This window comes from Poecilia reticulata, linkage group LG1, assembly GCF_000633615.1.
Source record: "Poecilia reticulata strain Guanapo linkage group LG1, Guppy_female_1.0+MT, whole genome shotgun sequence".
NCBI classification, from domain to species: Eukaryota; Metazoa; Chordata; class Actinopteri; order Cyprinodontiformes; family Poeciliidae; genus Poecilia; species Poecilia reticulata.
Genome location: NC_024331.1, coordinates 17,113,168 through 17,134,816, shown reverse-complemented (window position 1 = coordinate 17,134,816; position 21,649 = coordinate 17,113,168). Strand labels below are relative to the sequence as shown.

The following is a 21,649-nucleotide window of genomic DNA, read 5'->3' as shown; positions in this document are numbered from 1 at the left end:
AACAAGGTGCAACACAATAACGAAAAAGATAAGTAACACTAAGTAAATTGTATAATAGTAAAAAAATCTGCATTATGATGCACTTAGTCTATAACTGAGGAGAATAGAGGAATGTAAGACACGTTATATTTTCTTGAAGTACATATAAACACAAAGTAGATCATATTAAAAATGGTTATCAAATTAAAGTTAGTGATTTCTTCTCACTTTTCAACTTAGAAAATAAAAAACATTATGTCATACTCAGAATTTTTCACGCCCTTTAGCGTAATGTGTTGTTCTGCCACAGGATGGACTCAGACCAGAGACAAAACACGAACCGTGAAATCAGAGAGAGAAATGCTGGCCGAGATTTAGTACAATGGCGCCCTCTACTGGTGAATAACTAGAAACGCTGTTTTGTCAAAGTAAATATTTTTCAAAAGCTTTGCAACAAAGTTTTTTATTATTAACTAATAAAAATCACTCAGTGGATGTCTTCCCTTCTCCCTCTGCTCCCTTTCCTGCTTTTTAAACTGCTCAGTAAATTAGTATCACACAAAAATATTTACAAAAAGTCCATACACTGCTAAGAAAAACAGTTCTCCCCTTTACAGATTTTATTATTATTTTTTATTATTTGTTGTCATTCTTCCATTTGACAGATTATCAAACAGGTTTTTACCAAATGGAAACCAAACATTAAACATGAAAGATTATCCAAAAGTCTTGGGGATCGTCAAGTTTTTTTTTTTTTTTAGCAAAATAAGACTGACCTTTGTGTTGTTTTTGATCAGTAGTGTTTTTATGCAGTCTCTTTGCTGTTGTTGACTCATGAAGGAAGTGAAGCCTGCACTATTTTAGATGCTCGACATTGTCTGACCACCTGACGTGCTCTGAGTAATGTCAGTGGGATGGCCACTCCCAGGAAGTTGCACCAATTTTCCATGTTTTCTCCATTTGTGGACAATGACACTCGGTGCGGTTTGGTAAAGCCTTAGAAATGATGCTGAAACCCAGAGGGATTCAATGTTCTCATATCTTCTTGAAGTTGTTTAGACAGAAGCATTATGTGTTTCCTTTCAGATCTTTTGGCCAACTTTATGCACGTGGCATGGGTGTAGCTAGTGAAACTCCTCAAAACAATGTAGTTATTCACTAATTGACATCACAGGCCAGTGACATTTTTATTATTGTAAATGGAACAATAATATTAAAACACATATTTGTATTTTTAGATCTTTGTCTGATATTAAAATGTAAGTATGTCAAGAAACAGCAAAAGAGTTATTTCCCGTGGTCATTTATTTTCAAAGCTTTTTACAGTTTTAAATGACACATGAAGACATAATTTGTTGGCTTAAAAGGCTTTTATTAAAGTGAAAAATATTTACAGCAATCCAGCAGTCAGTAATATGACTTAAAGTAAGTGGTGAAGTGTTTTAAAAAAACAGAAAAGGGTGGACACGAAGCGCAAGGGAGAAAAAAAAAATACAGCCCATGAAGTGAGTGAAGACGGCCCTCATCTTCAATCCACAGGCATCGGCAGATCTGAGTAGCTGATGTCTTTAGGACTGTTCTGCTTGATCCCAGGTTGTTGGTCTCCATTCAGGTCAACATACTTTACTGAACCCTGCGGACACGTAACGCAAAGTCAGCAAACTCAAATTTAAAACCGCATCATAACCAAAATGAGCTATAAACAAGGATTCAGTTTTTTACTTTTTGCTGGTGAATACACCTATAAAACACAAGCATGAAATCTTAAGCAATCAGACCAAACAGCATCTTTAAAGAAGAAGACACATGCACTGTTTATTATTTCCAGTTCCTCCCATTTTGCTGCCTTCAATGCCATGTAGGGGCAGCAGCAGCAGCAGCAGCACGCGGTGAGGCTGCATGTTGGTTGGGATGGGCTTGGCACTAATTTGACTGGAGCAAAGTGCTGATCTGAACAACTGATAGGAAAGGAAGCCTCGGCGCCAAATGCCTTTGTTCATCTCTGGAAACTTTGACAACAGTTTCCCTTCATGGCTGCAGAGAGTCAAAACAACCAGGAGGCGGCCGAAGACAAAAACTGAAAATGAAGGTTTTAGGAAGGACGTGCAGTTCATGTTATTCAGCAAAGAATTGAGAAATCCATCCTTCAAGGGTTTGGCATAATAGTCTTTGAAGGCACAAAACATTTAATGTCAGACATAAAAAAAAAAGTCCCAAAATGATCTGTCTTAATCTTGAATTTCTAAGCAAAATCTGGATAAATGTAGCTGAAAATTTAATCTAGCTAAATGTTGAGTTACACATTTCACTTAGTTAATTATTTAGCAAGATATTTTACTTAAGTATATTATTAATTTAATGTTTAATTTCGCTAAATGTGGAAAAGTTGATTTTACAGTGGGTGTTTGCTGTATTTTCCATTGCATGTTTCCTTTCTGGAAACCTGAGAAACTGTCTTTTTAAATGACTAAAAGTAAATATTTTTATATATTTTAGGACGGATCGAGACTTTTTTTTTGGGGGCGTGGGGGGGCATTTTTCTGTACCAAACAAAATGAAATTGGCGAAAAACTTTTAGTATGTAATTCTGCCTTTTAGGGCAAAACTTGTAGATGCCATCCAATGACTCATTGTTAAGAAATGTCTCGGAAGAACGCCCAGTTACTCACGTAGTCATGATGGTCAGCGGCACCTGCAGGAAAAAAAGCATCACCAGTTAAACATGCAAAGTCCTGCTCACTCACTGCCTGACCTCAGACCAGACCATTAGTCATTTTTATCAGTGATTCATTAGGAACCCCTCTGCAGGGACCTCTGCCCCATAAACCCAGCCTAATATCTCTAATCTGACTCTGTATTTACATTACGTCTGATACGCACTTGCATAAAAAAAAACCCTCACGGTTCCTTTGTACAGGAAACATTAGGTCTCTGATGGACTACATGATAGACATGTCCAGCTTCTGTCTGCTTGTATAATAACAGGAAGTTCCTGACTGCAGTAACAGGATGAGACTGCTCCTGTGAGCTGCAGAGCAAATTCACCTCTCTGACTCCACGTCACGTTTAGTCAAAATGTAAAGAGGCTCAAGTGCCAAAGCCATAAATATTGTTATTGTATATTCTTTTCCCATTTTAGAGCCAGAAATCAAGCTTCAAGGGGAAGGAACAACAAGGTTCATATGGCTGCAAAGAAAGAAGAAGTTTACAGGTTTGATTATCAAATGGCATTTGGGGATCTAATTATGCATTTGAACAGTTATTTTTCTCAGACTGGAATGATAAGGCAAGAAACAACTACAGCAAATTAAAAAAAAAGCTCTGATTTTTTAATAGGTTTTCTGTAATATTTTGGATAAAAACGATCCAAATAAAGATAGAAAACACAGAGGCGGATGAACAAAAGTTGCTCAGTATTCAAACCAGAAGAATGTAAGACATTGTTGATAAAAGGGTGTTAGTGGAGGCGAACTCACCATGTGGAGAGTTTTGGAGCTCGCTGTAAACTGTGTCTGTGCCTTTTCTAAGAGGGTCTGTTCGTGGAAGAGACAAAAGCAGGCAGTCTAAGCATCAAAGGAAAAACTTGAGCAGATACTGTCTGTTTGAAATATCATAAACAGCGTCCTAAAAATAGGAGGGTCTTGCCAGTGTAACGACCGTCTTCACCCCGATGGGACTCAGAGCACAAGGCCACGACAATGAAGGGACGAACATCAAAACCTTCTCTGCAATTAGCTCAACCCTTCCTGTTTACAACTGCTGCAACAGTGCTGGAAATCCCATCATCTCTCCATGTCAATGAGGTGTATTAATTAAGCGTAATTAGGCCCCTCCCAGGAAGTCTTGCCCTGTCTTATCAGCGCCTAAGGAATGTGGCACAGTTCTGCAGATTTGTCCAGAAAACAGAGAAGCTCTGGGTAACAAAAAGAGCAGACGAGCTGAGGCCTTACGCAGAGAAGAGTTTAGGTTTTTGTGTATTACTTTTAGCAGGATCTGATGAGCGCGGATGCACCACCTCCGTGTACTCCACTTCTGGCTCGTTGGACAACGTGCTGAGATCATCGTCGATTTCTGCATGAGGAAAAATTCACGTCAACGCAATAACGCGACATTTCAAAATCTCTTCATTCTCTACGCACCCCACATCCACACAAATAGATAGGCGGCTATCTATCTGTCAACCTGAGCAAGTGCCACTATCTGCCACTTTAACACCCCAAAGACAGTGATTCTAAAAGGTCACGGAATCCTTTTCAGTGGAGGCATTTCCAAAAATTCAAAACCACCACAAATCTCAGCCAGCACCAGAATGAAAGGCCTTATCAGCCACATGAGATCACAAGAGACGTTAGCAGTTTCACCAGGGATGAACGACTTCCTGAAGACAATAAGTCAGAAAAATCGGACTCAAGAGAAAACCAGATCAAAATATGGTCTTTCAGTAAAGAAAGGCAATGATTGGAACCATCTCAGATATGAAAACAACAAGCATCTATTTGTTAATCCACGAGGGTTTATGCCAGTTTTCACTTAAAATGTGTGACATGTTTCTGCATTGGCTTCTCAATTTACTCAACTGTAAATTTAGTCGATGCAGTTAGTAACTAATTTCATTATTGAAGGATGTTTTCTGTTATGTTCATACCGAAACAAGATGGGAAAGAAATAAAGGAAGAAAGAAATAGAGAACAGACGGAATAAGAAATACAAACATAGGCATCGAACAACCACTAATGATTAATAATTGTCTCTAAATAACAATTGCTAATAACAATTCTCTTTCAAATGAAAATAGATCTGTCTTTTTGTAAGGCTGGTGACTAATGACTAAATGTAAAATTCCTTAGTTCTTTTAGCAAATGATTTGAAAGAAATGTATGAACCCCAGGATGGTAATGGTGCTGCAGTTTTGTCTCACCTGCTTCAGGTTTCCTGCTGCTCCATACGCTCTCTGGAGTTCTGTCCACTCTCACTGTTCAACACAGACCAAACAGATTAAGTTAAGACAAAACTATAATTTACAATTTAAACCGCAAGGGGCGAAATTATATCAAAAGCAATTTCTGGAAACTTTCTCAGCATGCAAAAAAAAAAAAAAAAGAAAAATCCACTAAACAAATTTTTAAGGGATAAGGAAAGCAGATTGGCCAAGGTCTCAGCTCGGCGCGGTACGCGTCATCACCACAAAGTTCCCATCACTCCTCCGACGCCTACGCAGCCTGAGCTGTGCTCTGCGCTCCTCATAGAGACTCTTGGAGCTTCCACAAAAAAAAAAAAAAAAACTGAAACTGTAACGTTCAGAGACTGATTGCAGACCTCCTCCAGAATCGACGTCCAAACTATCAATCGTCTCCTGTGCTGTCATCTGCTGCAACCTCTCTAATGTCTCCAACACTGTCTCAATCACCAACACCATCCTCTCCTTCGCAGTGTTCATTCTCATCTTCATCGTATTCTTATGCACTCTGTTCTCCTTTGCCGTCTTTATTGTGTTTTTGTCATCGTTCCCTCTATTGCAGTTTTCATGTCTTGAGAATCTCAGTTCTTTCGTGTTTCATCTGTATTTATTTCTGATTGTTATGTGTTAGCTTTAATCAGGTTTGATTTAGTAAAATCCCACGGTGTCCTTTTTATTAGCCTCTATATTTATTTCTATGTTGTTATTTCCTTTAGTTCCCTGCTGAGGTTCTTGTTGTTCCAGCTGCCCTTTCTTCTTCTTCTTAGTCACACGATTCTCATGTCTCTCACTTTCCCTCCTGGTAGTTGTAAGATGAACAGTTTTCTCACCTCCTGACCAGATTATCCTGTTTTCTGTGGTCTGTTTTTTCTCCATGCTGGTCTCCTTGTGGTGCAGTTCTTTTGTTGTTTTCCTGACTGATTGCCTCAACTTTCTCCTGTGCAGATTATTTATTTTTTTCCTTGTTAAAAGGAAATTTCCATCTGCTCCATCCTTCATTTATAGAGATTGTTAGGAGTTGAGAGGCTGCTAGCTGCCAAGCTAGTATAACTTAACCTGAATATTCTTGATATTAACCTGTAATGCAAAGTTGGACCTTGTGGGTAAAATGAGACCGAGCACAAATGAATTGTGAGTTGACAAGACAACCTCTTGAGAAAAATGCAAGGGGAGAGGGAAGGTGTTAGGTGAGGAGCACAAACATGATGGACAGCACTAAGACCCTCCTCCTATCTCTGATTGGTTGTTTCCAGTTAGCATTGGGAGAAGGCAGATATTTTTTATTTTCTCAGATTATCTTTCTCATATTATACTGTCACAACATAGTGACAGTTTCAGCAAATATGTAAAAAAATAAAATATATTTTATAAAACTTGCATATATACAATATGAGCATCAACTAGAGCAGAAAGCAAGATCGATAAACTGAGATAGATTCAACTGGACAATGTGATTAGACAAATGCACTCCTGAAATAATTTTCACAAATTTCCATAAACACACGAAGCATTTTTTCCATGCTATGAGATGTGTCTTTTAAATGTATTCTTAATCTGGCATATATTCTTTGATAAAAGCAAGGAGAAACTTTCTGTGGCGTTCCATGTCACTATGACCCTCTAAGTTACTGCAACAAAAATTTTTAAAAAAGCAAGTTTCACATCCTTAATTGCTGAACACAGAAACCCTCAGCTGAATTGTTCACAATAGTCTGTTAATTTAAGAGCGACTGCGCCGCAGATTCTGGCAAAAACAACTTCCCCAGTTGGTAATGTAATCTCACACGCGGCTCAATCGAGGTTTATGTGAATAATTTCCTGCCCCTTCTGAGTGCATTCAAACTCGGCTGGCCTGGAACAAAACAAACCCAACCCGCCAAAATACCAGCAGTGTGATCAGCGCAGCAGAGCTCTTCATGCCAGCATGGGAAGCAAATCAGAGACTCCATTGTTCCACCATTTCAAGGAAGTCTCTGCAGAGCATTTAGCTTTCAGGAAGCAAACTGACTTCATGGTATGCAGTCGCTCTTGCCTCAGGACTTCGATAAAACCAAGCCTGCAAGGTCATATGTCAGATATGTCACAGTTCAGTCAGAGGTTCATATAGACACAAATCTCTGGCATGAATGTCATAGTTACAATGATGCATTCGAACAAGTCTTTGTTCAGGGTCGCCTCACAGATTTAACTATTTTATTATAGAACAAAAATTTGGTGCACACTTTTGAATTCATGGTGGAAACACCCTCAATCAAAATATTAATGCTGCTCATGTTTTTGTAATTAAGGCTGAGACTGAGGGCATTTTTACAAGCTAAACATTAGCCTGTTTTATGTATCCCAACAGCACTTTGATATATGCTTGAGATAATTGTCCTGTTTGATCACCCAAACAGGACAATTTGGGTGTCCTGTGGGTGTCCAAACAGCTTTCCACCATCAAGCTGATGATGTGACTTTTCTCTTTGTTATTCTACCCAGGTTGTTAATGTACCTGTACCACTGCCAGAAAAACAAACCCACATCATGACGCAACCACCACCACGCTTGGCATCTGGCACAGAGTTGTTTGGTTTGAAAACTTTACTTTGACTGCCCCAAACATAATTCTTCTCATTGTAACCAAGCAGCATAATTGTTCTTGTCCAGTCAAAAAACTTTTTTTTTCCGGAAGCGCTCTGACTTGTCCGTGTGATTAGCTATGAAGGTGTGGAAGCCAAGTCTGCTCTCTTGATAGCACTCTGTAGGCGTGGTTGAAATTTTAGACTCACTCGGTTTGTCCAGCTGGTCAATGAGCCAAATCACCTGATCAAAAATATTCTTGGAAGGTTTACATGAAATCTACTGAACGGCAGTCCTGAAGAAATGACATAATCTCTGTCAAAATGTGATCATATCCACCCTGAAAACCGACAAAGTTCTATAAACCTGTCAGCGTCAAGAATAGTGGTCAGGATAATGAAACCAGGAACTGAAAGGTTAACAAAAACAAATCATGTGGAGCTCCTGAACTGACATCTAAATGAATGTTGCTTGGTCATTAACAGTAGCCCCAAAACCCATGATTAGTGTATGTAAACTTCTGACTGCAAGTGTTTAACAACATATTTCAGCAATTCAGGTGTCGTTCAAAAGCGGGAGAAATGAATGAACGGTTGAGACACACCTCTAAATAAAATAAACACCTTTATTCTACAGAACTGCTCTTCGTCATCAGTCCAGTAATCAACCAAAATTATATACACACATTTCCTGTTATAATATATACAGATCAGTGTTATCAGGTTTACTTCATGTAGATTAGATGAACAGATGAAACAAGAAACGGGCATGCAGTCACACAGAAAAACGGCACAACGGCCAAAAAATGATTGTTAGGACAATGACTGAAAGAGGAGAGGAGAGGGAGCAGTGGGCCCTGGTTTATTTCTTGTTCTTAAAAAAAAACAAAAAAAAAACAAAACAAAAAGAAACAGGGCCCTCCGTTTCGCAGGGAAACAAAGTATTGTCCACTTCCTCCAAATTGTCGTAAACATCAGGAAAGTGTTTCTGTCTCCTGTGTTTGTCTCATAAGTCTTTCAGAGTTTGGTTTTCTTTAAAGATTGAGCCTCTGCCTCTACACTGTTGCTGGGATACTGTAGCTGCTCCTGTTGCTGATGTCTGCAGGAAGCGATGCAACGCTACCTCGCGTCCCATTGGTCACTCTCCCCTCCTTGTCATCATAGAACGACGCTGCGTCTGGAACAAGAGGATAATGGCTGCTCTAAGCAGGTTGCAGAAAATGAGAGAAAAGTACCTTCCCTTCTTGCGGATACACTGAGAACAAACTGTGTCTCATTGCTCCTGCTGCTGTGACTCATGCTCAAGCATAACACGACATGCAAAGGCAAAAAAATAAATAAAAAAAATATGAGGACAGACAAGGAGATTTATCACACATTTAAGGACAGAATTTATTAGACGCCCCCACTTTTTTTTTTAAAACATCTGATTTTTATTTGGGATGTTTACATTATTCACTCACAAAAACACATGGGCCAAAAATATTATCCTCCTGTTCCAGTTATTTATCTGTATCTATTTGTTATTGGATAAAAACCAGAAGTAATTTGTCATAGTTTTCAACAATCTGACAAGTTCCCTGATCAATTAGACCTCGTTCTCCTCTCTCTGATCTGGAACGGAGCTTTGGCTTCAGGTCACTCCACAGATTTTCTACGCTGGCTGCAGATCAGTCAGAAACGTTTGGTGAACGCAGCTCTTCACCAGGAGCGACGCATGTTTTACTGTTGACTTCTTCAGGGTTTTTTGCTCTTTTCAAAATCTTCACCTAGGGTTCTTTCTTCTGATTTCCTTCACGCAAGAAGAGATTTCAAAGTGCAGCTGTGCTAAAGCTTCGCCACAGCATGATACTCCCTCTAACGAGTTCCACTGTTGGGAGAGTATATTCTATAGGTTAAAGGTCTCTCCTTCCTTCCAGTATGTTAATCTCTGAATCTGAATCCAATTGAAATAGATTTTTTGTTGTTGTTTTTGATGTGATGCATTCCTAAATGAAAGCTAAAATCCTTAATGAAGGGTTAAAGGTTAGAGGATAAACCTCGGTTCAAACCACTGGTGTGCATTAAAGCTGCCTTAATAAAAAGGTCAGTTTTTAGAGGGCTAATAATATTGACCCCTGCATTTTTTCCCCAAAATTTCTTGGTGCAAATACAAATAAATAACAACACCATCCAAAGAAAACTGATCCTTGCTCTGTTGAGAGGACCTCGGAACATTTTGTGAAACATTAAATCACACAGGGGGGTTAATAATAATTTTGTCCTCAATGATAAGCACGCTGAGCATGCACAACAAAAACAAGAAATCTGCCACTCAAAGGAAGCACAGGCAACAACAAGGTCACCCTGATCTGACCTCTGCATGCATGCAGACCAGAGCATGGATTATTGCTGTGAGTAAAGGTGTTACAACACAGTGTGATGAGTGTTTAGGGGGATAATGGCTTGTTAGATGATAAATACTGATGGGGCCTGTAAGCGACACACAGGAGGACGGTAAAAACCAAGCTACCTGTGGCTGCATTATAAACCTCTGTGTCGTGGGTTAGAGCCACTGTTAAAGAGTCATCTGATTTAGGGCTCGCAGGCTTTCTGAGAAATGGTGAAAATAAAGTCAGCTGCAGGCAAACGTGACGTCAGATAAACACTAAAGAAAGTGTAGACATCGTAATCGTGCGATTGTGTTTTCCGCCCACATTTCTCACTTATCCATAAGTCATGGAACAAAAAATGCTTCAGTATTAATCTACCTTTACTCAAAACTGACTCCAGAAAAATGTTCCAATAAGACAAACATAACTGTGACAAATAAGAAACAACTTGACAAGTAAAAGCAATAAATGAGCGTAAAATGTTCACGACGTGCAAACTGATTCAGTGAGGTAGCCAACCGCAGAACTACAACTTTGTTTTCTTTGGTTAACATTTATTTAGCAATGGTCTGATAGCATCAATTCATGCGTAATAATAAAATGAGGAAAAGTCATTACTAGCAAAAGTCTCATCATTCAGTAAATACATTTTTAAAAAATCTATAAAACTCATTTGAGATTTTAAGATAGACGTCTTGAACAAAGATCAGAAGCAGCTGCTTCTAAATATTATTATTATTATTATTATTATTATTATTATTATTATTATTATTATTATTATTATTATTACAGAATTAACAAGATGCAATTCCTGAAAATGTTTGTTCTATGCAAATCTAAGTGATTATTTATCTAATTATTTCATGGTTTCTGTTCTGTGGTTTATCATGAAACAATTCATCTTAGGAGCTATATTTAAAAGGTAAATAAATGATAAATAATTTATCATACCCTGCAATACAACAATAGTAAATATAAGTGAAGCAGTTATTTATTTCACTAGGAATTGTATTTCTTGAAACTCAAATCCATGTGGCCCTTTTGGCTCCCTATAAATATAAACTACCGGAACAAGGAATATAATGTTGAAAGAACAAATTGTGTTTCTGTCTACAAACAGGCAAAACACGCCAAGTGCTTCCGATAACCCGCCGCATCCAAACTCTGCCACATCGTCTGAACCACCTGATAACTCTGAACACCCTTCACCAGCTCCTAAAACATCCGGCACATTCAGGAGAAGCGAAAAGTCAAAGTCAACTCACACTGACAATTCAGCAGCTCTTTCTCTTTTTCCTACAATAAGAAACGATCAGTCAGAAGAGAGGGGGAGGCAGCAGGAGGAGGGAGGCTGGTTTTTATTTAAAGATGTAAGTGGCCTGAGTTTCTGGAGGACTGTAGATGTCTCTACCTCTCCTGGATCTTGTGAACAGAATAAAGCCCATCATCACCAGTGAGGACACCACCAGTATTATGGTCCCAGGAATCAGTAATTTCTTCCACATCGCCATGCCGACTGCAAAGAGAGACACAAAGGACAAAAAGAAACATGAGATAAGAAATAAGGATATGAAGAAAAATTTAAAATGTAATAATTATTATGTTTTTTTGCTAGTTTTAGAGAAGAAATATTAGTACAGGGAGGCTAGGAAGTTTCTGATCCTTTTATTATATTTACATATATCTACATGTTTATCAGCGGATTTTGGTGGATAGAAATAAATAAATAGATAAATAAAGAGCAAATAAATAACACGAGTTAAAGTTTCCAAAGTTGCCAATTTAAGAAAACAAATGACAGAGATGGACTGAGGTGTCAGTCAGGGGGGATCTGAATGTTACTTGAAGAGCATTGCAGCAAAAATAAGAGTTTTAAGGAGAAGAAAAACAAAAAATATCAGAAAGAAAAGGCTTGAAAATTTTTGGATAATTTTTATTTCAGCAAGCTCTGTAGAAAATTAATTTGTTTTTGTTTTATTTTATTTTTTTATTTCTACTACCCCCCCTACCCCCTTTGCAGGTGTGATTCACCACCAGATCTTTCACAAAGCAAGTGTGTGTCAGTTTGTGAGATTGAAGAGGAATGTAAATGTTTTATGGACTGGTAGATTTGTAAAATAGATTTGTAAAAATTTCATTGCAAAATAAAATCAAGAAATCACTGAAACGGGTCCTGACTTAACATGACAAAGGCTAAAAACATAAAGTAACTCATACGCTGCTGACTTTTATCAGTCTGGAAATGAAAACCATCCCTGGCTTTGGGAGTCAAGTGAACAACAGCGAGAACATTTATCCACAAAGGGAGAAAACATGGAACACTCGCCACCCAAAATGACTCCAAGAAAGCATCAACAACTAATCCTGGGGCTCACAAAAGAGATCTGAAGCACCGCAGGCCAAACTTCAAACTTCAGTGTTCATAATTCAACTAGAAGAAAGACAAACTGTGCAAAAAGGTCATCGACAGGAGAGTTTCAAGGCCAAAAACGCTGCTGACCAAAAAGAACGCAAAGCCCTTCTCACATTTGCCAGAAAAGCATCCCAAAAACGTCCGGGGGAAATATCCTGTGGAGTTATGATGAAAAAGGGGAACATTTGGGGAAATGTGTTTTATGTTACATCTAGTATAAAACGAATGCAGCATTTCTGGGGAAAACAACATCATGCACACAGAGAAGCATGCCGGCAGTGTAATGTTCTGGGTCTGCTTTGCTATTTCAAAGTCTGGACAAATCCCAGTTCTGTTCCAGAAAATACTGGCGGAGAATTGCTGCTATCAGATTCTAGAGAATGCATTGATTTATTAGGCTTATCCTGAAATCTCAAAATTGTTTCAAGTGTTTTTTTGTTTTTTAACTCTGAAAGACTCATGAACTAGGTTTGTCATGATTACAAATTTTGCTGGACGATAAATTGTCCCAGAGTTTATTGCGATACATTTTTATGGTCTCAAAATTATCACTTTGAGACCATTTTTCAGGGAAAGGAATAATAATGCAACAACACATTAAGAGATCAATAAACTTTAAATTCTAACGAACATTTAACACTGAAGCCAGAAGATATTTTAAATATTCAAAATAAATAAACAACAAATAAAATGAATTATGAAGTCTCTGTAAACAAAATAATCCTTCAGAAATGGGCTAGTTTAGACCAATGCACCAAACTGAGAAGAGAGTGAGAAAAGATAAAGAAGATAAATAACGCAAATGGAAATTATGGATCTCTTTTTAATTTTACATGTGACTAATTAAATTACTGCTTATTGTGACAGAGCTACTGGATGATGATTACATTTCTAGAATAAAAAAAAAACATGGCACAATCTTTTGTGCTCATTAAAAGGTAGAACATACTAACAGATCAGACCAAATATCTAATAAAGTGCCTAGTTTTACTTTTATTTAGAGGATAGAATGAGGAAAGACGAGGTGGTTTACAGAAATCAGTCTCACCTACTACGTTGATTTTATTACTTTCAACAGAGTTGGCTCGGTTCTCAGCCCGGCAGTAGTAATTGTCGGTGTGCTCCCTATTCACAACGAATTCGTAGTTTGTGTTGTTCGAATTTGTGGTCGTGGTCTCCAGTGGATTCAGATCATCACTGTCCCGGAACCACTTCACTGTTACAGGTGGCGTGCCCAAGAAAGAACAAATGAGGATGACCGAATGTCCTTCGGAAATGTCGCCGACGTCAGGAACGACCATCAGAGATGCGATGGTCATTGGCTCTAGAGGCCAGAAAAAAAGAAAACAAATACATGTGTTGTTTTATAATCACGAGTTCTAGTCGATGTCATTTATTGGAAACACACAGAGTTGTCAAAAATGTTAAAAACACATTTTCTGTCACCAGGGAACCAAAAACACAGATTCTCCAACCCAGTGATAAAGCAAGATGGTGGCACCGTTGTGGGACAGAACATATTTGATCTTATGAGAACTGAAGCACTCCTGTCCTTGAGAATATTCCGCAAAGCAGGCTGGTTTTCGTACAACACAACATTAACCAAGTTATTCTTTAATTCAGATTTTGATATTTACCAACGACAGCTGTTTGGAGTTTGTGGCTTAGTTCAGGCGTCCTGTCCCCATTACTTGCAGTGCAGAGGTAGTGGTTTAGTCTTCCAGTTTCATTGATGACGACTGTGAAGTTAGCAGCTTTATTGAACTCATGAACAACGGTAATTTGGTTTTGTTTGCTAGCCTTCCACAGGGTGTATGTAATGGGTGGGGTGCCTGTGTCCGACAGACAGAAGATTACAACTTTCCTCCCGAGGATTGCACTGCCAGAGACCCAGATCTTTGGAGTCGAGACGGGAACTAAAAAGGAGAGAGGTGGAAAAATTTAAATTGAGCAAAAGGTAATTGAAAAACAATTCAAAAGGTTTAGTTCAGAAAATACAAATACAAGGAAGAAGCAAAAATATAACTGATGGCTTTCTTTAAACAAAGTAGCTTTAAAGAGCACTTTGTTTACCAACTCAGTTGGGACAGCAGTTGAAATTAGTATATTATTAGTAATATGAATTTATCAACCTTTAGTATTTCGCATGATTTCTAAATATTGCACAGACCTTTGAGGAAACATTAAACACCTCACACTAACACCAAAGGAGCATCAAAAAGTAGCAGAAACAACAAACAATGTAGTTTTTAACAGGGGCTAATGAATAAATCTACTCAGAAAAGTCAAGAAATGACATCAGCAAAGCCTTCAAAGTCAAGGTCTTTGAAGAAGCTGCAAATAAACATAAATGGAGATGAAATGATACGTTAAAGGTTGATATAAATGTATGCAACCATTTCATGTCATATTAATCCAGAATAAAGTGGTTTATCAAACATCATATCTGAATCATACGTTGCTGTTATATTCTATGGTTTTAATGAAGAACAACCCGGCACTCATCACATCATAAAATAATGGCAAACTGAACCGAAAACGAACAAACCCAAACACCACAGCTTCCACCACATGATTATTTATAAAGAATACAGATGAAGACCAAATATGGTATGTAACATCAAGACCCAAACGTGAAGCTGCGGTGGTTTTCGTCGGAGGTGTGCTCACCTTTGGGATGAATTGTCAGCACGTTGCTCTTCTTCTTGATGCCCTTTGCAGCAGCTGTACATGTATAGTTGAAATCAATTGTCTTGGCTTTGCCAACAAATACTCCATTCCCTTTTCGAACCATGTGGTAGTCAAAAGGTTCAAGACTGTAAGTGAGGGATTCTCCTTCAAGTCTATCATAAGACAGTTTCTCACTTCTGCATGTGAGACTAATTTCGTCTTCTTGGAAGACTTCGACAGCAGACACCCTGAGAGTGGGCACGGAGAACAGCTCTGTGGATAGATTGAGAACGAACAATTTATCGCACATTCGCTGAAAACAACGTGATATGTGGAAGGGTCTCAGAGAAGTGAAATAATCTCAATCAGAATATGATGAATGAGCAAAAAGTCAGAAAGGATTTCAAGCAGTAACAACATTCATTCTGTGTCTGCTCACCCCTCACTGAGACCGGCTTGCTGACGACTTTTTCTACATCTCCTAGATCCAGCTGGCATCTAATGGTAAGGACTGGGGTTCTTGCATGTGCAGTCCAGTTAACATGGATAGATGTTTCTCCACTCTCAAGTAGTTCGGTGTCCTGACTCAGGAAGAGTTCTCCTGCTTGGTAGCCCTTCGTAGAATTGCTAACCGAACAAGTGATGTTGAGAGTGTCGCCTTCGTAGACATTATCGTGAGGGGAAATCTTCAGTACTGGTCCGATGGAAAGTTCTGTGGAGAAAAACCCATAAATCATGAGGTGTGTTGAGACTTGGAAGAATTGACCAATGAACAAATCTAATGTACCTTCAACGGCAAGAGTGACTGTGTTGCTCTGTTGGGACTTAGATGGGTATGGCATGTTTAAGACAAGGTAGGAGCAGTGAATGTTGTGGTTCCCAACGCCTTTAGGTACAAACGTGAGTCTGCTGGAGGTCAACCACTCTCCATTTTCGACTTCCTTGGAGTTATCATGGAAGCTGAACAAAAGGGAACCCGTCTCTCCTTGTGCTAAACATGTGGCTGTTACTGATTCCCCCTCAGTGACATTTGCTTTGTTGATGCGGAGAACGGGCGTTGACATGCCTGGAAACCAGTGAACATAGAAGAACATGAGTGAGATTTGATGCAAACCAAAACCTGAAACAGGCCCTTTCCTCCAAGTGTTAAATAACTTCAAATCAAACCACAGTTAGCTTTTTTGGTAACACTTTGACGGGTGTGCATAAGACTGTCTTGACACCGTCATAAACATGACATTACATCTGTCATGACCATAAAGAAGTCTTTATGAATGTTTATGACAGTTGTCATGAAGTGTCATTCGGTAAATAATGACACTTTTAATGCAAAGTTGCTCTAAAAGTTGCATTAAAAGCCCATTAAAAATGCTAACTTTGCATCAAAGTGTTTTTATATACAAAATAATGCAAAGTTGGTACTTTTAATTTAATTTTAAAGCAACCTTTAGGGCAACTTTGCAATAAAAATGTCATTATTTACCAAATGACACTTCATGACAACTGTCATAGACATTCATAAAGACTCCTTCATGTTCATAACAGATGCTGTCACGTTTATGATGGTGTAATGTCAGTTTTATGCACACCCCGTCAAATAAAGTGTTACCGCTTTTTCTTCAATGTCCAGTGTGGAAAATAAATGTTGAATGTTTTTCTCAGTGATGATATTTCTAAAGGGGCGACTGACATGAAATTTACATCATATCTGTAACATCCTATGTAATCCAAACATAATTCAAAATAAATTATACCCTGATTAGAGATAGTTGGAACGAAGTGGAATAACAGGTAATAAGCATTGAAGTATGTATATGAAGAGATGATGAGAAATGCTGCAAAACACACTGAAAAACAAGAAAATTGCAAAATGTCTCTAAGCATTTGGGAAACAATCCTGCTCTTTATCAGAGCTAATTATCATCAGCTGGTTTAGTCCTAATTCATGGGAAATGAAAAGCAAGCTCATCATCAAAGTATTGCTCAAAATCTTATTGTTTCATCCATTCATCCATTTTCTTTACACCCTTGTCCCTTAGTGGGGTCGGGAGAGGTAAATCTTATTGTTTTGAGCAATAATACTAATAATAACATAATAGTCATACTTCATGTCAATATGACTATTATAGATTCAATCACTGAGAAAAACAGATTCCTCCCTATTCACCAATATGTATTTATTGTCATAATGTTTTATTTTCTCAAACCTGTTAAACATCCTCAGGTGAAAACAGACTCACCTGTCACTGTGAGCGTTGCAGCTTCACTGGTCTTCGCCTTTCCCATGATGGTTATCGCACACTTGTACTTGCCATTGTTGGAGACTCTGGCCTGAGGCAGGCGGTAGAGCAAATCCTCAGAGGAGCTGGTTGTCTTGTTGTAGATCACACTTTCACCTTTGTATACGGTGTACACACGATTCAGTGCCTCCGTCCCAGAGGTCAGAACCTCGGCCTTGCATCTCAAAGCCACGTTGGTGTTTCTTTCCACGTCAGCACTGGGCTCGATGGACAGGTCCACTTTCGTTATTTTTACAGCTGGGGTGTGACATAGGCAACGATGATCAGAATTTAATTGACAATAATATTAGCTTTGAAGAAGTCAAATTAAAAGTGGGAAGCTCACACTGACAACACTGATTTTAAGGAATTAAATGGCTTCCAGGAGGCGCAGGGGGTGTATCGCAGACATGGCAGTGTTTAATGTTTTACGCCGATTTGTCTAAATTACATCACGTTTCTGCCGAGGTTTTCAGTGAGCCAATCCAAAGAATGAGCTGATCATTCACTTTAGGAGGGAAATGGTCAGAAACGGACAGGGGAACGTCTGCATCACCGACAGGGAGGCTTAGAGGGTCAGCAACTCTTTTTGGGAGTCAACGTCACAGCGAGACAGAAAACATTTCTGCAGAGAGGTTTCTACACCGTCTTCATCAGCACGAATCGCAGCATTCATTTTGAGCTCTTATAGAAACAAAGTTACTTTTTTTTTTTTAGGGTGGAGTTACTATACAACATCAACAACTGAAACAACTCAAGTTTAAACCTAATAATCATAATAAATTAGAATATGGGTTCTGATAAAGCTCATTTGAAGATTATCGTTAGATTATCGCTATGCAGGTTTTACTTATATTTTTTCATAAGGCCCACATTTCTGCATTAGGAATTATTTTTTTAAAAATTGGTCTGATGTAATAATCTAATCATAAATGCCAGCTAAACATTTTTAATAGTTGTAAGCAACGAATCATCATTCTTTACATAAATGAAAGTTTGAAAACAGACTCTATAAATGACCTACATGATGTGTTTTACTTTTGTGAGAGGAGTTGCTGAAGTACATTAACTTTTCATTAATATTCTACTTTATTGATATGACTGTACATATAAACAACAAACAATTAGACGCCTACAAGTCAGTTTCCAGGAAACCACATGACTTTTGTGACCATAAATATGGATATCTGGATAATGGATCACTTTTATTGTGGGACTTTATTTGATCAATTCACAAACAGCTCAGTCTTTGTCTCTTCTGACCATGAAACCTTTTTCTCTGAAGGCACTTGGCTTGTCCATTTGGACTGCTGCAGATTTCAATCAGGTCTGATGGTGCCAGTTTTACTGATATGGTTTGGTTCATGGCTGGCACTACCTCAGATCATGACAATATAAATGTGACTTCAATGTCGCACTAGAGGGTTTACTGTCAATGCCAGGTTAGAGCGTCATTGGCTCCGGAAATCCAATGTAGCTGATGGTGACAATTTGGGTGAAATGGATAAAAGAGGATGCTCCAGCATACAGTAACACCAAGCATATAACAACATTGAATTTGGAATGGATAAAAATCACCAAATAAATCGAAATAGGTTTAAAACTGTGTTTGTACCAGAAAAGCCACCACTTTAAATAAATGACACACTTTGCAGGAATAGAGAAAATTCACAACAAACATAAAAAAGGGTTCTGATTTCATATCCTTCCTTGAATGATTACAGCCATCAAACTCCACGTGCAACATAGAGAGAAAATAAGAACCTAGTCTTAACCTGTTTTCGTTCTGACAGCAGCACCAAGCCTGATCCTGACTCATCTTCAAGGGGAAAATGTTAAGAATTCAGAAATGAGGATAGTTTGAGGCAGAAAGCCTCTGCAGGCCGACGTCAAACTATCAGACCACTCATACGACCTGAGTGGCCACTGCTGTGACTCAGAGAGGGGCGGTAAACAAACCTTGAGGAGGCAGGAAAAGCACTTTGTTTAACAAACGGGTCGCTCAGGGGACTTAGCACCGTTTCGGAGCGCACTGATTCTGGCCCACGCCCAGCATCATTCAGCAGGAGCTGGCAGGGCTGATGATGGGAAACAAGCCACGTGCAGGACTCAGATTTGCTTCTGGGTTTCCCAAGCAGAACCTGATTAACAGAGCAGCTTAAACTATACAGATCTGGAAACAAATTGAGAGACCACGGCACTGAACCCCATCGAAAACCTCCTGGTTACTCCACCAAATATTGATTTCTGAACTCTGAGTTAAAACATTAGTATTGTTGTTTCTAAATGAGTATAAACTTGTGTTCCTGAAATTGCTTGAGTTCTGAAAGCACTGCATCTTTTTTGTTATTTTGACCATTTCTCGTTTTCTACAAATAAATAAAACATTTTTGCCTGAAATTTCAGAGACATGTTGTCAGTAGTTCATGGAATAAAAGAAAAATGTTCATGTTACTTAGACATATACCTATAAAAAGTACAATCAGAGAAACTAATCATTAAGTAGTCTCTTAATTTTTCCCAAAGCTGTATATAAAATTACTAGATTTTTCTTCTGGCAATAAGACTTTTTTCTCCCCTGGAACCTTTCTTATAAAAATATTGTACTATTTTATTATTTACATTGTCCTAGTTTATATAGTACTGCTGCAAAACAAGTGATTTAAACTTACCCATTTAGTAAGTCGAGACATAAATTTTTTTTGTGGGAACTTAGTTTCTCTGGTTTTAAAAGTATATCACTTGCATTACAAGAAAACAAGTGAGGAAATCTGCCATCTGAAATAAAATCTAAATATCAGAAGTGCAAAGGAACCGATCCAGCCTTGAGCACACAAAGCAGGGTTAAAATAGAAACTTTCCTTCCATCCCGGACCTGCTGCCTTACAGATCTGTATCTGCTGCCGATATGAACAGATTCCCACCTCCCACTGCCGAGCAGCTCCAGAGGCGTGAGACGATCCTCGCCAACCAGTTCCCAACTCAGCCTTTCCACCAGTGACTCTGATAACTGCCATGAGTGTTCCCACTGAACCAACAGGAGTACCTCTGCTCTTACACAACGTTTTACTACCTCCAAGCTCAATACCAACACCAAAATATTAAACATGGTTCTTTACTCAAGATAAAATGATCCCTCATGGATATATATCAGTCTGTTCATACAACTTTAGTCCAAACAGGATCTATTTCAGAATATGCTTACCTGCATTCAGAGTTGTCCCTGAGTGGAAGCATTGGAGAAAAGAAAGAAATCACCAGGTTAGTGAAGATCAGATCAACCATCTCCTGTTTGAAGAGAAGTGGGTGAGAAGCCTTACAGCTGAACAGGAGCGTGGAGGTGATCAGTGGCAGGAGGCCCATCCTGTCTGAGGAACGCCGAGGCTCCTGGTGGTCGTGGCTGTCCTTTAGGCACTGGACACTGGAGCTGCCTGATGGGCGCCGCACGTTAATGCGAGGATGGACTGGGGTTTGGTGGGTGGGAGCAGACACTGCGTGGTGCTTTACCTCACCCAGTGGCGGCGGTTATCAGCCCAAGCAGCCATCGACTTGGCTTAATTTGACAGGAAGCGAGTGTTGTTTCCTCAGGATGTTCACGCCGCCCGACTCTTTGCTGTTGTGGAATGTGTTCCACATACTGGGAGTGTGTGTGTGTGTGAAATGGTGATCAGAATAATGCTCGACTGCTTGCTTGGGCATGCAGTGTTCAGAACTTTCATCATGCATCCATGTGTCAGATTTCTTTTACCAACATTTACATAGAAGTGTGACCCAGACAGGGTCACCTGCTCCATTTGTATTCAAATAAGAAGATCCACCAGGTTTAAATGCTATATGCTAGCTGTACTAAGAAGTCTGCTGCTAAAACATACAATAAATCTCACTTGGTCCAAAAAGTGGTAAGGATCTTCACTCAACCAGCAGCCCTACCACCAGAGGTGGGCAGGCTACCCAAAAACTGTACTCAACTAAGAGAAGAACTTCAGCATATTTTTAAGTTGAATTATTTTCAAGTAAAAAATAGCCAAGAAAGTACTTGAGTACTTTGTAACATCTGATTAGATATATAAAAATGATGTCCTCAGACAAAAAATACAAAGTGCAGAATCTGGTTCATGCATCCCAGAAAAAAGGTAAAGTGCCTCCAGTGACAATATAGAGTGATTACTGTATTTTCCTGGCCTCTAAATGGCACAAAAGACTCAGCAAATACAAATTAACGCTGATACACCAAGTATCTTTAAATTTTAATGAAGTAAAAGTAGCAATACTTCACAGTATTATTGCTCAAGTACAAGTATGGTGTAGTATAACTACTCAAAGGTATTTTTTCCCCTCAAAAAGTTAAGTAAATGTAATTGAGTAATAAAAAAATATATAAAAAACTGTTTTCCATCTTTCTTTGATAAAATAACTTT

General features: G+C 38.7%; 1 protein-coding gene across 2 annotated transcripts; it reads right to left on the bottom strand.

The window, feature by feature from the left end:
- Positions 1-1,336: 1,336 nt before the first annotated feature.
- Positions 1,337-20,737, bottom strand: pecam1b (platelet and endothelial cell adhesion molecule 1b). Of its 2 annotated transcripts, XM_008406886.2 has the most exons (14): positions 20,552-20,737; positions 20,437-20,454; positions 17,193-17,489; positions 15,740-16,018; positions 15,392-15,664; positions 14,953-15,225; positions 13,920-14,198; positions 13,331-13,606; positions 11,281-11,385; positions 4,898-4,951; positions 3,961-4,050; positions 3,456-3,512; positions 2,649-2,671; positions 1,337-1,612 (listed from the first exon to the last, which is right to left on the bottom strand). In XM_008406886.2, the coding sequence occupies exons 1-14, from the start codon at positions 20,592-20,594 to the stop codon at positions 1,508-1,510; spliced, it is 2,172 nt and encodes a 723-aa protein (XP_008405108.1). In that variant the 5' UTR covers positions 20,595-20,737; the 3' UTR covers positions 1,337-1,507. The 2 variants fall into 2 exon arrangements, with proteins under 2 accessions (XP_008405108.1, XP_008405116.1); XM_008406894.2 differs by lacking the exons at positions 1,337-1,612; positions 2,649-2,671; positions 3,456-3,512; positions 3,961-4,050; positions 4,898-4,951 and adding exons at positions 8,104-8,674; positions 10,010-10,089; positions 11,135-11,165 and having other exon boundaries at positions 20,552-20,736.
- Positions 20,738-21,649: the final 912 nt, after the last annotated feature.